Consider the following 18402-nt stretch of genomic DNA (forward strand, 5'->3'; position numbering starts at 1 on the left):
CTGATATGGACCCCGATTCAATTGTTAATTTACTTATTTTTCTAGGAAGATTATTCAGAAGATGAAGTGGGTGGAGAACAAACCGCTTTTTAAGATGTTTAAGGTGGAACTGAAAAATTATTTTGAAATGATCAGAAAATGTAAAAACAAAAATGCAGTACATACCAAACTTTTTGACAAATGTACATTTTATTTTGACGTATAATACCCGTCTATGTTAAGTTTATGTACTCCTCTCAGTATATTTCAATGTTTTTATTTTTTGTTCATGTTCATGTTCAATATATAATTAAATAAATACATTTAATGTGAAAGTCCATTTTAAAGACCCAGTGCAGTCAAAAACGTGATTTGTACTTTATTTTTATTTTTTTGTATCGCAACAATAATAACAATATTACACATCAATACATTGACATTCCTGTGAATACAATGAAAAAAATCAATAAAATTGAACAACAGGCAAACCTGGTGGGATTGAGTTTGGGCCTGCCTGGTGATGTCACCAGGTGGTAAATTAGTTAATAGACCAATAAGAAAGAGTTCCAAACCCCTCTGCCAATAACAGCTAGTTTTCGGTTTTCACCTCCACACTCAGACCACTTCCAGATAGTCCTAGCAACCTTTTTGCTTGAGAAATCACTCTTTGCTAAGAAGCCATTTTTGTTAATTTTTTACGATTTTAAATGAAAACATCACAGTACTTAATTTTTACCCAGAAATGATTTGATATTGAGATAAAAACGTCTGCATATGACCTTTAAACAAGAAAATGTTACATCACTGGACTGAGAATGACATATGTCATTAGAGATGAAGCCAGCATAAAGGCTTTATAATTCACTGTATTAAAGTGTAATACATGCTGTATAAATGTAGCATTTTCAACTGATAAATTACAAATATGTATATGAACAATCTGTCAAAAGAAATATATGTACAACAAGCAAATGTACAGCCAGGTCACCAGTGATACAAGTCACTAGGGAGATTACCTGGAAACTACCACTAGGGTCAACAGTGAGCATCCGCCTCTGATTCCAAAGGTTGCAAGTCTGAATCCAGCAATAGAAAGTTGTTTGATATGTTTGTTTTAAGTCTTTAACCCTTCCTTATACATTCGGAGTTAATGCCTAAATTTAACCTTTGAAATGTTATATGTTTGAGAAACATGGATGAACGTCTAATTCTGACGTAAGACTGTGAGAGATTGTTAGTAGTGGCTTCCGGACAGCGCTGCTACCCACTCATTTTAGAACAGTCGTCCCACTTAAGGCTACACAGCCATCTAGTGGCGAAAAAACTTGAAAAACATTCAATAATAAAACATTGTATAATTTACAAAGAAAAGACTGGTTAACACAATGTACTATTCTTACATTCACTGTACTTTGTGTTAGACTTTACACTCAAAATAAAATCAGATAAAATAGCATGTATGATGTTTGCACTCAGCCTACATTTCCCATGACTAGGAAGGCTGTCTGTGCGTGCGGACTCTTTGCACAGCTCCTGCTCGTCCGATTTCACAGATCTGTAAACACTCGGGATGGGACCAACACGTGCTATGTGTTCTGTATATATAGGTTTTGGGGTGATGATGCTGCGAACGTGTGCAACTACTGAACAATATGTTGCTTATGCATTTAACCTTGGTTTTATTTTGGCTTAAAGGAGACGCAACAAAGTGGTAACGCGACATGGCCCGTGCAAATAGTTAGGTTTACTATAGCTTTAAGAATGCAAAATCGTGTCTGGTTCTTTAAAAATGGATATTGGTTTATTATTATAGTAAGAATTAAGAAAGTTTTTTATTTATTATTATTGATCAATAAATGAATGCTTATAATTTGTCGACAAGGCCCGAATTCTGTGAATTATGTCACAGTCGGATTACGGCCTTTAGCTAGCAATCCAAGCGTTTGATCGATGTATCAAATGTAATCATTTTTGTTCCTGTCAGTACAGTATCAGAAAAAGTCATAAATACGATCCGGGCAAAAGGGTAGGAACCAGGAACACGCGGTGATGGAGCCGCAAATCGGCGATAACAATAAAAGGGAAGAGCCTGAAGACGACAAGGCCACGGTCCAATCCCCGACCTCGAGTGCAGCGGTCACCCCGCGCAGGACTTCGAGAGGCCGCGGAGTGGGCCGGAAGAAGGGTGTTTCTCCTTCGCCGTGTACGAATGGAGCAACACCAGGCACTCCGAGTTCTGGACGAGTGTTACGAGACCGGTCTACACGAACGGTACCAGCTTGGTTGCAGAGCGAGAAGAGTGAGGATGCAGAAGAATCGTGCCCCGACAAAGCCGTAAACCGCCGGAGGAAGGCTGCTTGTCCACGACCCAGGAAAAATGCCTCCTCCGCAGCTCCAACAGAGAGTACAGAAGAGGTCGGGAATGACGACAGTAGTCAAGCTCATGAGTACGTCCGTATACGCCTTTAGTACACCATACATTGCAATATAGCATTGTCCTCTGCAATACACGTAACATCTTTAAATGCCTGTGAAATTGTTAGCCAGCAAAGTTTGCTTATCAACATTTTAATGCCATAAAACCGGTTGAATGCATTGCTGCTAATTGTATTCTCTGAAATGTACGTATTCCAGCACAGTTCCTTTTTATATAAGGGACGAGGAATAGGGAGGGGTAATACCTGGTTTTAATGTCTAATGTACTTTACCTGTTCTCTCCTCATTCCTGGTGCGAGCGGTTTTTGTCAAATTGTGACCTGTATGTAGCAGTCTTGAACGACATCAACTCATGATGATGTCACATTGCACATAGCTAGATTAACAGAGTTTGCCGAGAAGTTCACTATTTTGATAACTATCTTTCTCTGCAGCTCAGGGGACCCAAAGAAACCCACCGTTCAAGGTAGGTGACCACCCTCATACATTGCTTGATAAACTAGACAGACGTGTCTACAGTAACAAACGAATAAGACTTGTTGCAGTGTTCTAATTCAAGGTGTGTATGATGGCACTCACTTTGCCCCTTCCAGCCCCCTCTTACTCACAGAATGCTCAGGCGCGTGCCAAGGCCCCTTCTGCCCGGGGTGCCAGGGGGTCTGCCAAACCTGTGTGCAAGAGTGAGCCTGGCACCGACACCCCAACCGGTAGGCACACCAACCAGCTAAATTGCATTTGGGATTAATCTGGGTGGGGCTAACAAGGTCTTGGGTTGCATGGACACCTGGGGTTCGATTTCTGGTCGGTTACCTCTATTCTGTCGGGGTTGGGCCGTTCCCGAGACAGAGAGGAATGTGGGATCCTGAAAAGCCCAATTAAATTGTAATTGTTGTATTGGCATTGTGATTTCTTTTTCCAGTGGAGTTGGAGGCAAAGGTAGTCGAAAAGAAGACAGTTGGGATGTGAGTATACACACACATTCTTACTCAGTGTGTGTGTGTGAGAAGGGCTTGGGTCTGTCTCTCTGTGCTACCGTAGTAACACTGTCTCCTCTCGCCTCAGTGAGAAAAAAGAGGAGAATGAGGAAGACGTTCTCTTGAGAGGAGAAGATGAGCCTCCTTTCCAAGATGACCCGAAAGACCTCAGCTTCCAGCCACGGTCACAGAGGTAATGTTGGCGAGACAGCAGTGTGTGTTGATCAGAATAGGCAATAAGCAATGGTCCACAAATGTTTAGCTAGTGGAGGTGTGGTAGGATCATTGTGTGTGTGTGTGTGTGTGTGTGTGTATAAGGCTATGAGTTTGAGCACTGTGGTTGTTGCAGTGGGGAGGAGGTAATCAGCAGTGATGATGACATTCCCTTCAGAGATGACCTCAACGACCAGAGCTACAACCCAGAGGCTGAGACTACTAGGTGTGTTTGTATATTTGTCTGTTGTAATGCATTCCATTTGTGAGTGTGTGTATGTCAGCTTCAATTAATTATTCCCTTTTTGTGAATAGGGGTGTGTGTGCGTGCATATAAATGTTTGTTTTACCCATGTGACCTGTCTGTTGACCTTCCAAATGGATCCGCCGTCTCTCAGGGATGTCCCCAAACCGCGGCGCAAACCCCCTCCGAGACAGAAAGAGAAGGAGCCAGGAATCAAGATAGAGGGCACAGATGTGAAGCTGGAGAATGAGTTCGGAGAGGGGGATGTGCCCAGAAAGTAAGCTCCCCCCCCAACCTTCTCCCAAAGTGTGTACTTTCACTCTCCCCATCATGTATTTAAAAGCTTTGGAAGTGGCTGGCGTTTCCACCATTGTTAAATCCATAACGGGGAGAGTGCAATTTCAGACTTTTTAAAGGAAGGACTACTTGCTTGAATAGAGTTCTCCAACTTCTTTTATTCTCTCCATTTCCCTCAGAAGAGGCAGGCGAAGGAAAGATGATAAAAGTCCCCGGCTCCCGAAAAGAAGGTAAAGTTGACATTGCTGTTCAACTGCAACAATACGCTATATATATATATATAAAAAATGTTTAGTCAACTAACAAAACGTTAGTGAAATCATATTTCTAAAAGCCAAACCCTCACCTCTGACATACATGATGATTGACAGTTCTGTCATGTCCCGCCCCCACAGAAAGAAGCCCCCGGTGCAGTACGTGCGTTGTGAGATGGAGGGGTGTGGCACAGTCCTGGCTCACCCTCGCTACCTGCAGGTCTGCCATAGCAACTCTAGTGGTCGCCATGGCGACGATTAAGCACCCAAGCTATTCTAAGATTGCGTTGTGCACGTACAGGGTTGGGGTCGATTTTAAATTCAGAATTTTTTCAATGCATGCAATTGAATTTCAATTTCACTTCCTGAATTGGGTGTGGAAATGGAATTGACCCCAACACTGGTGAATAGTATTTAGCTTCCCCCCCCATCATCCTTCATCTCTCTCTCTCTTTTTCCTGTAATTCCTAGCACCATATTAAGTACCAGCACCTGTTGAAGAAGAAGTTTGTATGTCCTCACCCATCCTGTGGAAGACTCTTCAGGCTGCAGAAACAGCTACTTCGCCATGCCAAGCACCACACAGGTAAACAAACACAGAGAGATCCACATACACCCACACTGAATACTATGTCTCACTATCCTCACTTAACATTTACACACAGGTACATTATATATATACACACACACACAATCGCACATAACCAGCGCTTGACCTGTCATTGTTTTCTGTGTTGAACTACTGCTAACTCACTCTGTTCCCTCTCTCAGACCAGAGGGACTACATCTGCGAGTTCTGCGCCCGCGCCTTCAAGAGCTCCCACAATCTGGCCGTGCACCGCATGATCCACACCGGAGAAAAACCACTGCAGTGAGTTTCCATCTCCAACCTCATTTACTTGGTTGTTCATTAATTCCATTTATTTACAGTTGAAGTTTACATTCACCTTAACCAAATACATTTAAACAAAGTTTTTCACAATTCCTGACATTTAATCCTAGTAAAAATTCCCTGTCTTAGGTCAGTTAGGATCAGCATTTTATTTTAAGAATGTGAAATGGAGAATAATAGTAGAGTGATTTCAGCTTTTATTTCTTTCATCACATTCCTAGTGGGTCAGACGTTTACATGCTACCAAATACTAATTGAGTGTATTGCCTTTAAGTTGTTTAACTTGGGTCAAACGTTTCTGGTAGCTTCCCACAATAAGTTGGTTGAATTCCGGCCCATTCCTCCTGACAGAGTAACTGAGTCAGGTTTGTAAGGCCTCCTTGCTACACATGCTTTTTTTTATTTGCTCACAAATTTTCTATAGGATTAAGGACAGGGCTTTGTGATGGACACTACCATACCTTGACTTTGTTGTCCTTAAGCCATTTTGCCACAACTTTGGAAGTATGCTTGAGGTCATTGTCCATTTGGAAGACCCATTTTCAACCAAGCTTTAACTTCCTGGCTGATGTCTTGAGATGTTGCTTCAGTATATACACATCATTTTCCTTCTCATGATGCCATCTATTTTGTGAAGTGCACCAGTCCCTCCTGTAGCAAAGCACCCCCACAACATGAGGCTGCCACCCCCGTTCTTCACGGTTGGGATGGTGATCTTTGGCTTGCAAGCCTCCCCGTTTTCCTCCAAACATAACGATGGTCATTATGGTCAAACAGTTCTATTTTAGTTTCATCAGACCAGAGGACACTTTTCTGGCATTTTCCAAGCTGTTTAGAGGCACAGTCTACTTAGTGTATGTAAACTTCTGACCCATTGGAATTGTGATTAAGTTGAGTAATCGGTCAGTAAACAATTGTTGTAAAAATTACTTGTCATGCACAAAGTAGATGTGCTAACTGACTTGCCAAAACTATAGTTTGTGAAGACATTTGTAGAGTGGTTGAAACACTTAGGTTGGAGTCATTAAAACTAGTTTATGTAAACTTCCGACTTCACCTGTAAATGCCGCACCTGTCTGCACCTGCACCTCACCTGACCCCCTGAATGTACCCTCCTCCTTTTCTCTCTTACATTCTACTTCCCTCTCCCTCTCTCTCCCTCACTTCCTGTAGATGTGAGATCTGCGGCTTCACCTGTCGCCAGAAGGCCTCCCTCAACTGGCACATGAAGAAGCACGACGCTGATGCCACCTACCAGTTCTCCTGCTCCATCTGTAACAAGAAGTTTGAGAAGAAGGACAGTGTGGTGGCCCACAAGGCCAAGAGCCACCCAGAGGTGCTCATCGCCGAGGCCCTGGCGGCCAACGCCGGGGCCCTCATCACTACCCCCGCCTCCCTGCTGGAGGCCTCTGGAATGGGTTCTGTCGGGAACCAGGGGGAGCTGGTACGACTGGAGCCCGCCCAGCAGATGACTCAAGTGGGGCAACAGGTGGCTCCGCTGGGGCAGGTGACCCAAGTGGGCGAACAAGTGACCCACATGGGGCAACAGGTAGCTCAGATGGGTCAGGTCAGCCACCAGGTGGTAGTAGTGAGTCAGGACCAGGGCCTCCATGCCATGCAAATGCCCCTAACCATCGCCCTGTCTCCCATCGACCCCCCGTCGCCCTCCGACACCCAGCAGCAACCCCACCACACCCTCCAGCTCCAGATGCCCCTTCATTTTGTTCAGCAGCAGTCGCAGCAGCAGCAGGCCCAGATCCAGCAACTGGCCCTTCATTCCAGCTCGGTGGTAACCCAACAGCATCAGCCCCACCAGCTCCAGCAAATGACCCTGCAGTCTTATCAGCAGAATCAGCAGCCGCAGATTCTCCACATGACCTTCCAGAACGTCGACGGGTCACAGACCCATCTCCAGCAGATCCCCCTGTTGGCCACCCCCCAGCAACTCCAAACCCTCCAGAGTAGCTCCCATATTTCTACTGCCAACCTCCCTCTCATGGCCCAGGTCCAACCACAACCTCAGGACATTCAGCTTCAGGACCCAACCACTGTGGGTTGTAGCGAAAGCTACACTCTGGACGATTCTGTTCCTTCTGCCTCCTCTCCTTCCCCTAACACCCTTCAACAGTGTGAGACTGTAGGGGAGGGAGAGGTAGTTTGGGAAGGGGGCGGAGAGGGAGACGGAGTAGAAGAGGGGGATGTCTTGACTGATGCCACAGAAGTACACATGCAACATGTACTTATCTAGACTAGTCTGCGTGGGTGGGGGGGGAGACTAGTCTGGAAATTCCAACTGAATTCAGCTCTGTTTCACTGTACTATCACTAATTAGGAAAGTGAAATAACATGATTCAGTCTGGATTGAGGTTAGGGGAAACTGCGAACGATGTGGAAAGACAGTATTTAAGGGAGAGGTCTAGCTATGTCCCTCCTAATGTATTGTGGCATCATTTGAAATATATAGGATCACAGAAATATGTATTTATAGTCACTTTTGGTAGCTTTTTAGATCTACCCGCATCAGGGCAGTTGTGTGTGAGTTGTTGCCTTTGTACATAAAGTGATGTAGCCATCTATACCCATCAACTGGCCTTCTGTGTTTGTGTGTTAGATTAGTGTTTTCATCAGGGGCTGGTGGGAGGAGCTATAGGAGGATGGGCTTATTCAAATCAAATGTATTTATATAGCCCTTCTTACATCAGCTGATATCTCAAAGTGCTGTACAGAAACCCAGCCTAAAACAGCAAGCAATGCAGATGTAGAAGCACGGTGGCTAGGAAAAACTCCCTAGAAAAGGCCAAAACTTAGGAAGAAACCAGGCTATGAGGGGTGGCCAGTCCTCTTCTGCCTGGGCTGGGTGGAGATTATAACAGAACATGGCCAAGATGTTCAAATGTTCATAAATGACCAGCATGGTCTAATAATAATCACAGTAGTTGTCGAGGGTGCAACAGGTCAGCACCTCAGGAGTAAATGTCAGTTGCCTTTTCATAGCCGATCATTCAGAGTATCTCTACCTAAAAAAAATTAGTAAGGGCATAAATCAGAGAACATGTTTTTGCTGTCTCTAGAGAGTTGAAAACAACAGGTCTGGGACAGGTAGCACGTCCGGTGAACAGGTCAGGGTTCCATAGCCACAGGCAGAACAGTTGAAACTGGAGCAGCAGCACAGCCAGGTGGACTGGGGACAGCAAGGAGTCATGCCAGGTAGTCCTGAGGCATGGTCCTAGGACTCAGGTCCTCCTCCGAAAGAAAGAGAATTAGAGAGAGCATACTTAAATTCACACAGGACGTCATTGTAATGGCTGGAATGGAATTGAGTCAAACACGTTGTTCCCGTGTGTTTGACTCTTCCAATATGCCATTACAATGAGCCCCTCCTCCCACCATCCTCCTCTGGTTCTCATGATACCAGGATCACCATACTAGTCCTGAATTTTCCATGGCAAACAAAGAAAACAGGAACAAAACAGCCGTTCAGATCTGTGTTAGCCAACACCCTTATAGCGGTGTTGGAACTGCGTTATAGCTGTCCAATCCACAAGCGGCAAACGGCATTATACAAAGAGTTGACACTGGCTGCACAGAGTCACATTGAAAGAAATCTCCGTGCAGCCTTGTTTACAAGTTCGAACACTGGAACGTGAGATCTAGCCCGAACCATGATCAGGTTGATAGAAATTCTCAAATTTGTTGAATGATTTTCAATCGGAGTCTCATTGTTTCTATATACCCTCTACACTTTCTCAGTCTGAACATCTAATGCAAGTGGGACGGGTGTGTCTTCGTGACAATGACCCCGCGAGCAGCTGCTCACTGACTCGACAGCATTAACGCAGTTACACCACCGAAACACCAGCTGAGCGGGTGTCGGCTATCACTTGATCTGATCGAATCAAGCCTGTAGATCAGGCATGAGATGTTTATGGCGATGTTACAGAGGTCCCTGAAATCACAAATTCAAAGTAAATGCTGCATAAGTCGGCTCAATCGGAAATCACTTTCGGGAACTTCCACGGTCCACTCTAGATTGAATCCTGGCTTTATTTATCCACAGTAATCCAACTAAAAACATCAAATTTTTCAGACATAGATCCTTCTACATATTACATTATCTTACAAATGGTCAATATAAAAGGTAAATTATTAAGTTGATATGTTGTAGTATGACAGCTATACCCAGCTTCTGAGCAGCACAACATGTAGAGAGAGTAATGTTCATGTGTTTGCCCTCTTGTGGCCACATTGTGTATGGCATGTATAAGATTTCAGGAAGGCCTGCCTCCTTGCTTCAGCAAGGAATTGGGTCAAGTACATCGTAAGTCATTTGAATCTCAGTTTCGTGTCCGGCGTCTACCAGTGGTCCACAAATAAATCACCCTGTGGGACCCCGAGATAAGGTTTAAAGGACACTAAAAGCTACATCTTCTCATAGGACAGTTCGTGTCCACAGGTGTTACAGACCTTCTTGTAGAGATCCTCTTCATCCACTAGTTCCTCAGGGCCGTGCTGGTGAGCACTGGTGTCCTTTGTCCACACGCTGCTCCTCACTGCACGACACAGCTCTGTTCACAACAGAGTAAATAACAATCCAATCCATTTAATATGTACAGTAAGCTGAATAAACACAAGTGATACTTGGCAAGCTTAGTGAGCAGGTGCTTTTAAATCAGTAAAGAAACAAAAACTGCATCACCCGCTTCCCACAATCCACTGGAGCTGGTAGGTTTTTATCTCTATTAGGTGACTTATGAGTGTCCGTGTGTCCGAGTGAGGATCAGAAGAGTCGTTCTGTAAAGCCTATTGTCTGTCCCAATCCCAGTATTTAACTTGTGTTTATTAAAGAAAATTCACCAAAAAAAGTGTTACTGACCTTTGACCTTTTTGCTGAAGCGCTTCTGCACCTCCCTGTTCTCTCCGGACTCCTTAGCCTCCTCGGAGCATCACTCCTCGTAAGGAGCGTTTCTGCTCTCTAGCCAACTGCTTGTGGAATTGTCAGATCAAAAAGACATGGCGCCCAGGCTAACTCAACACTGTCTACACTACTAGTACATTTACATGTGATATTTTAGTCATTTAGCAGATGCTTGTATGAAGAGCAACTTTACAATCAATGCAGAGAATGCTGGGAGTCAGTCAGCCAAGGTGCCTTAGTAAAATAAAAACATTATTGATTATTGTTGTTACTGATTGTCCTGTTTCTTGTGACAACCTTGATCATTTTTGGATGTTATCGATATTGAGGGTTGAGGGTTCATCCCAAAAAAGCAGGAGCTAAGTGTGTGTGCTTACATTGTGACTGATGCCGGAGTGTGTTGCAACTGATCCAAAAAAGTAACCCTGTGCTGCCTCTTCTTTCAATCTTTCTCTAATCAAAGCAAAACCGTTTAAAATCCACTTTAAAATCAATAATTCTACATTTTCCTAAACCCGATCCATAACTTTATTCGTATCTCCAGTTCCTATTCCCATTCATCATTAAGTGGTCACAAACACAAGTTACAAACATTTAAAGCATTTATTTAACAATGATAAATTGTAGCTTATATTTCCAATGGACAGTTTCTTACAGAAAGGAATACGTTTTCAATGAAACTACAAAAAACGTTTCATGTAGAAACTACCAATCTGAAGTATATGTACTGGACTGAACAGAAGTTTAGAAGTGTGCTATAGGTATCCTATATGAATGCTCTCTGGCTGTGGTCTGATTATCTTCTCTTCTAACAGAAGGTTGCACTTGCGCACTCCATTACAGTGAAGTAATCATGGGTAGGGAGAAGTTTAAACCCTATTTTACACCAGTCCATTCCTTTTACATCCATGAGGGGGAGTAAATGAGTGCAGAATAAGGGTACAGAAATTGGAACACATTCCCATTTTATCTGACACACACTAAAACGATGTGAGGACACACACACACACACACACACACACACACACACACACACACACACACACACACACACACACACACACTATTGCTGCTGACAGTATCCCTTTGCAAGTCACTCAGTTCAATTTGACCTGTTCTCTCTTCCTCTGCATTGCATAATTCTTCATTGACCTTTTAGGAGGCACTAGGGTGTTACTCAGCCCTACTCTCCTCTTCCTAGACTGCTGACCCTCCTCTTCAGGGTCTCCTCCCTGGTTTTGGTGAAAGTTCTGGCGACCCGTGTATGAAAATCCCCCCCCGTTGGGGTCAGCTTGGTCCGATCCAGGATCGTCACCCGCAGGGGGGTCATAGTCATTGGGAATGATGGAGCTTTGGAGGTCGCTGTCATGGGCAAACTTGCATTTGATCCCGAACCTGCAGCGTCCGTCCTTCCTGTACGCCACGCACATCCTCTTGCCTCCTATCTGGGAGGGCCGGGCCAGCAGAGTGAGAGGGACGTGCTTCTGCAAGACATTGAGCTTCTGGTCGGCTTGCGCCTTGAAGGGGTTGGCGAATACGCCACTCTTGGACGAGGCCCCGAGGGGTGGAGGGGGGAGTTTGTGGGAGAGGGAACTAGGGGGTGCGGGGAGGAGAGGGGTCCGGGACTCAGAGGGGGGTGCCATACAGGCAGGAGGAGGGCGTTTAGGTTTTAGTTGAGATACGGTGTCCCCCTCTTCCTCTGGGTCGAAGTCACAGTCTGACTCACTGGAGGCTGACCCAGACTCTAGGAGGAAATTGCGGCCCTTCTTCTGGGTCTCTCCATCCACCTTGCTCTCAGTCCTTCAAATAAACAACATGTATAAATGAGCTGGTATACTAGCTGTTGTGTAAAGATCTTAGCCGAGAATTAACAAAGGATTCAAATATTTTAGCGGTTAACTGTATGGATAGAAGGCAACCCTGTGCTGCCCTCTTCATTGACCTGTCAAAGGCTTTCCATATTTGCGATCACTCACTGCTAATCCAGAGGCTTTCCTCAAAATGGTCTAGACCAGGCTGCATGTAACTGGTTTAAAAATAACTCGTCATGTGGATCTACTTAACGGTGTTAAATCAGGTTTCCCGGATATTAAAGAAGGTGTCCCGCAGTTGTCGATTTTGGGTCCTGTACTTTTTACTGTTTACATTCAATTACAACCTGCACTTAATATGCCGATGATGTTGTGGTGTTGGGTATGCTACTGCCCAAGGTTGAGCAGGCTCTGTCTGAACTACAGTCTGCCTTCATTGTACTACAGAAAAACGTGATTGACCTGAAATGAGTAATGAATGCAGGTAAAACTAAACTTCTCTAGAGCGCATAAAAATAACTCTGATGATCAAAGCATATGTACTTTGGTCGGTGCCCATATCGCTCGTGTCCCGGCTTACAAATATCTAGGCGCCTGGATAGATGAGAAGCTGTCTTTCAAAAAGCATATTGATAAATTAGTTCAGAAGCGGAGAACAAAAACGGGATTATTCTATAGAAATAGATGCTGTTCCTATCGGTCCTAGACTATTGGCGACGTCACCTATAGGAAGTGTATATGCAGTTTATCATAGCGCACTGCGCTTTATTACGGCCCGACAATTTTAGGACTCAACACTGCATTCTCTACCAGAAAGTTGGCTGGCCCTCGTTTGATGTCACGTAGGTTGATACATTGCTATGTTTTCATTTATAAAAGCTCTTTTACAAAAAAGTCCCACTGTACCTAACCTCTTTACTAAACTTCAGATATACGAGTGACCACACCTGGTCTCAGGGATGGTTAACCCAGGAAATTTCTTTGGTCTCTACGGAGTTAGGTTAATTAGCTTTTAGTTATCTTCTAAAATGTTCTTAAAATAAATGTTTTGGTGCCTCGAAGGCAATTCAGAAAGCTGATTGAGGACCTTATTACTGATGAATGCGTTTGTTTATGACCATGTCTTTATTTCTGCTTGCATTTTGTGTATATGTTTTGATGTGTGTATTTTCTGTAATTTATGTAATTCGGAGAGATCTTGGTCTCAATATGACTCCCTGATAAAATAAAAGGTTAAATTAAATAAAACTGACTGATACTAGCTCATAGAACAAATCGTATAAGATCTCCTAAACCTGAGTTAACCTTATTTTCTGCATTTATCCACAAACCCTATTCTTTCCCCATAGAAATGGCTGGACGAAATCGGGGTAAAGACGGTTTTATATTCACACATTCAGACATTCAACAGACATTCGCCAAAAGCCATTTAAAATGGTAAAAATCAATAACTAATTTACTGATCGTCACAGAAAAATAAAAATAGATATGGTTTATTCTATACATGTCTAGCATACTTTTACAACTTTAGTTTTGAATAAACATTCCAGTTTTGATTTGATAGAAATACATAAAATCTATAAAATGCCATTTAAAGCAGTATAAATCAATAACTAATTCACCATTTGTCACAGAAACATCACACTATGCATGATTTACTCTATAAAATGTCTAGCATACTTTTACAACTTTCGTTTTAAGTAAAATTTCAGTCTAGAGGGCATGTGGTCAAAGTTCTAACGACTCTGTTATACCCTATTAGAAGGAGCCTGGCATAAAATTCTGCATCTTCAGTCATGTTAAATTAGAGGATGAAGGGGTCAGGTCTGACTAACAAAGACAGGTGGTTAGATCAAGAGGACCAAGACAACCAAGAGGATCAACATGGACATTCCACAGTGGAGATAAGGATAACTAAGAGTGAACCATAACATACTCCACCGTTCAAAAGTTTGGGGTCACTTAGAAACGTCCTTGTTTTTTTTGTCCATTAAAATGACATCAAATTGATCAGAATCATAGTGTAGACATTGTTAATGTTGTAAATGACTATTGTAGCTGGAAACGGCTGATTTTTAATGGAATATCTACACAGGCATACAAAGGCCCATTATCAGCAACCATCACTCCTGTGTTCCAGTTGTGTTAGCTAATCCAAGTTTATCATTTCGAAATGCTACTTGATCATTAGAAAACCCTTTTGCAATTATGTTAGCATGGCTGAAAACTGTTGTTCTAATTAAAGAAGCAAAAAAATGGCCTTCTTTAGACTACTTGAGTATCTGGAGCATCAGCATTTGTGGGTTCGATTACAACTCAAACTGGCCAGAAACAAAGAACTTTCCTCTGAAACTCGTCAGTCTATTCTTGTTCTGAGAAATGAAGGCTATTCCGTGCGTGAAATTGCCAAGAAACTGAAGATCTCGTACAACGATGTGTACTACTCAAACCAGAATAGAAAGGAGTGGGAGGCCCCGGTGCACAACTGAGCAAGAGGACAAGTACATTAGTGTCTAGTTTGAGAAACAGACGCCTCACAAGTCCTCACCTGGCAGCTTCATGAAATAGTACCAGCAAAACACGGCGACTCCGGGATGCTGGCCTTCTAGGCAGAGTTACAAAGAAAAAGCCATATCTCAGACTGGCCAATAAAAATAAAAGATTAAGATGGGCAAAAGAACAGACACTGGACATGGCTTTTTCTTTGCATCTCTGCCTAGAAGGCCAGCATCCTGGATTTGCCTCTTCACTGTTGACGTTGAGACTGGTGTTTTGTGGGTAATATATGAAGCTGCCCTCTATCAAATCCAAACTGGAATTTGTATTCAAAACAAAGGTTGTAAAAGTATGCTGGACATTTATAGACTACATCATATCTAGTTTAATGATTATGTGACAAACGGTGAATTAGTTCATGATTAGTTCATTTGTAAATGGCTTTTGAAGAATGTCAATGTGTGAATATAAAACCAACTTTACCTCGGTCTGAACGAACCAGAGGTAACTAATTCCCGGGTTTTAGGACAACTTGGCGAGCTCTATGGAACACACGTCTATCTTTTCAATGATTCTTCCACAAATAAATATTTGCTCAATTGTATTCCTGAATTGTAACTTACTTCTTGTCGTTTCCAATATCCCCATCGCTGTCAGAATCAGAGGACACGCCATAGCCAACGAGAGAATTCATGTGTCAGCTTGCTGCTAGCCTTACGTTAGCTAGCTAACTAGTATCTATATTTTTCCGTCTCTTCGTCCTTCTTTCGCTTTAATCCAGTCACAAATTGCGGTCTGCGTCTTATGTTTGATTTAACTAATAGTTATACTCCGTATGAAGGTGTTTGTTGCTCAATACATGTATGAATTGTTGTAGTTCTGTTGTTGTAGCTACAATTTGCTAATCCAAATGCAAGCGTAAGCACCTCTGGGTCACCGAATTTCGAAAAACTTCAAAATAAAAGTTCCCCGCGTACTACTACTTCTTATTCGATTAGGTTTAACGGCGGTTGGCTTCCAGGTAATGATGCATTGCCGCCACCTACTAGACTGGAGTACAACTCCCTTGTACTTTATCTGAAAAAAAAACACACAAAAAATAACACCTCCCTACTCCACTATTCAAATCTATTTAGTCCTACCTCAGGCCAACAACATGAAAGGAAGGGTCACCACCACCACTTAAGACACCCTGTAACTCTTCTGATGTCAAGTCTAGGGCACCCAAATACCTCTCTGCAGCTGCCGCCACCACCTCAATTTTCTGCGACTTTACGTTCCATCCCTGCAGTACAGTTGATAACCATTGCTGTAACATTTTTTAAATCCAATCTTACTGAAAGATATATCACTTGTTGGCTTATCCCTCTTTACTAGTACAGATCTACTACTTACACCACTCCTCTTAGGATTCCTTGACCGGACTTCCCCTACTTTCTTCACTGCTTCAGGATATGACAACTTCTGCACTACTCTAACCCAGGAAATCTCAACCTGCCTCTCTCGCATGGGACATTTCAGATCCCCAGCCCCATGGGCACCCCTTCAATTAACACATACCACTACTTTCCCCAATGCTACACATTCCTTTGTCTCATGTCCTTCTGCACACTTCTCACACCTAGGAACCTCCCTCCTACACACTGCTGCCACATGCCCATAAGCTTGACACCTGTAACAATGTAATGTATTCGTCACAAAAGCTCATACAGGATAACTTATATATCCTGATATCACTTTGTTGGGCAAAGACTGGTTTGGGATGTTTTGGACCGCAGAGTGAAGGAAAAGCATGAAAACTAGTGCTCAGCATATGTGGGAACTCCTTCAAGATTGTTGGAAAAGCATTCCAGATGAAGATGGTTGAGAGAATGCCAAGATTGTGCAAAACTGTCAAAGGCAAAGGGTTGCTACTTTGAAGAATCTCAAATATAAACTATATTTTGATTTGTTTAACACTTTTTTGGTTACTACATGATTCCATATGTTATTTTATAGTTTTGATGTCTTCACAATTATTTTACAATGTAGAAAATAGTAAAAATAAAGAAAAACCCTTGAATGAGTAGGTGTGTCCAAACTTTTGACTGGTACTGTACACACGCACACTCATCACCACGCACACACCCACCCACCATTAAATTGATGTGCACCTTGATCTTGTAAAATCTCATTTGGAGGATCACATTGTATATATGTGCTTCTTGTTCTTTTGTTAGCCAACAGTTACAGAATTTCTGTTCTGAGAATATTGATGTTCTGCCTAAGGTACCTAGAATAGCAAGCAATTGGTGGCTTTTAAAATATTTAATAATACCTGTGAATTTAAAAGCACTTTGGATGGCCATAGCAATACAAATGAAAAAGAAAGTAATGTGCTCGCAATAGTATTACATTGAGTGTTAAAATAATGCACTCCATAAAGCAGTATGAGAAGGAAATGGAGGGCATTCTTCACGCACAACAGAGATATCTGTCTCTACAGTATTTGGCATTACATGGAAAGGTTTGTGGACATTGTTCTGACATATGAATTTTCAAATCATTGTGGGAATTTCAAAGCTCAGATAGAGGATGATGATAATAATGATAATGCTTAGTGCTTTTCAAGGACCCAAAGCCACTACAATTATAGAAATGAAAAGACAAATAAATAGGAGTCAAAACATCAGACTATACAACACATGAATGAAGACGGGTGGGCTCAAAGAAGGCAAAGAGTGATGTATGAGTGTATGGGGAGGGTAGGGTCGGGATTTTGATACGAACCCGGTTGTGGGTAAGGGGTAGGTTAAGGGTTTGGTTTTGGTGCGGCTCAGTATGGTGAAGAGAGGAGTAGATGGAAGTAGTTCTAGTCCCTATGTGTGTTTGTTCACGTAAGCAGTCCTATTTGGAGATAACATCAATGAATTCATTCACAACAATAAGAGATTTTGTATGAATTGTCAGGAAAAAAAAGATTATTGCATTAATGTTATGTAAGAATGTGTATATCAGGTTCATTGAGTATAATGGTGACTCCAGGCACTGAGACTTTTGAACAGCTAGGAAATAGACCGTGGGTGAGGATGGCCAGCTATCTGCACTGACTATCTGCACTATATGCCACTCAGGGGTCTCTACCCACACACTCACACATGCACGTACTGATACTCCTGCACACACACTGACACCAACACTCACACACTCATCACCATGCACGCACACACCAGCACACCCACCCACCACTAAAGCCTCTTTGATTGATTTGGAATATTTTGAGGAAGTGTTATGGCAATGTTATTGCTGCGGCGTCTCAAGAGGGACAAACTATATTATTGCAATTTTTGTTCTTGTTTTGCAAGCAAATGTATATTTAAGGGATTATGCGAAGCACACACGTTCGCTTCAGCTAGCCAAGTTCTGGTAGGTGCAAACCGAACCTCGTATTAGGGCTCCTTTATGCTGCTGCTATGTTGAATGTTATTATTATTTATCCTGCTACCAGTCACTTTCTCCTTACCCTTGCCTACATGTACCTATCTACCTTAACCATGCCAGTGTCCCTGGTACTGACCCTGTATATAGCTTACTTTCTCATCTTTTTCTTGTTTATTGTGTGTTTAAAAAAAAAAGACTGTATACTATGTTTTATTGAATACTGCATTGTTGGGAAAGAGCTAGCAAGTCAGCATTTCACTGTACCTGCGCACGTGACAATAAAACTTGAAACTAATTTGAAACCTGTGTAATTGTTGATGATCAATTAGATGAATTAACGTCATTGTAATATTTTATGAATAAAGTATACTTCTTTGGACCAAATGTACTTGCATCTCTCTTGATTTTCTAAATAAACATATTGCATGTTGTATTTTTTTCTAAAGTTTCCACCAAAAGGAAGATTGTAAG

At 42.6% G+C, this 18402-nt stretch overlaps 2 protein-coding genes across 2 annotated transcripts; one reads left to right on the forward strand and one right to left on the reverse strand.

Annotated features, from left to right (window-relative positions):
- Positions 1-339: 339 nt before the first annotated feature.
- LOC110497534 (uncharacterized) lies at positions 340-7875 on the forward strand. The gene is made up of 12 exons (XM_021573677.3): positions 340-2426; positions 2850-2881; positions 3009-3122; positions 3335-3377; positions 3478-3582; positions 3739-3828; positions 4001-4123; positions 4323-4373; positions 4539-4617; positions 4869-4983; positions 5169-5268; positions 6463-7875. The coding sequence occupies exons 1-12, from the start codon at positions 2029-2031 to the stop codon at positions 7535-7537; spliced, it is 2325 nt and encodes a 774-aa protein (XP_021429352.2). The 5' UTR covers positions 340-2028; the 3' UTR covers positions 7538-7875.
- A 2918-nt stretch (positions 7876-10793) lies between these two features.
- Positions 10794-15466, reverse strand: LOC110497533 (uncharacterized). The gene is made up of 2 exons (XM_021573675.3): positions 15135-15466; positions 10794-12004 (listed from the first exon to the last, which is right to left on the reverse strand). The coding sequence occupies exons 1-2, from the start codon at positions 15203-15205 to the stop codon at positions 11302-11304; spliced, it is 774 nt and encodes a 257-aa protein (XP_021429350.1). The 5' UTR covers positions 15206-15466; the 3' UTR covers positions 10794-11301.
- Between the last annotated feature and the right edge of the window lie 2936 nt (positions 15467-18402).

The sequence above is a fragment of the Oncorhynchus mykiss genome, chromosome 19 (genome assembly GCF_057628025.1).
Source record: "Oncorhynchus mykiss isolate SJ-2025 chromosome 19, ASM5762802v1, whole genome shotgun sequence".
In the NCBI taxonomy this organism is placed as follows: Eukaryota; Metazoa; Chordata; class Actinopteri; order Salmoniformes; family Salmonidae; genus Oncorhynchus; species Oncorhynchus mykiss.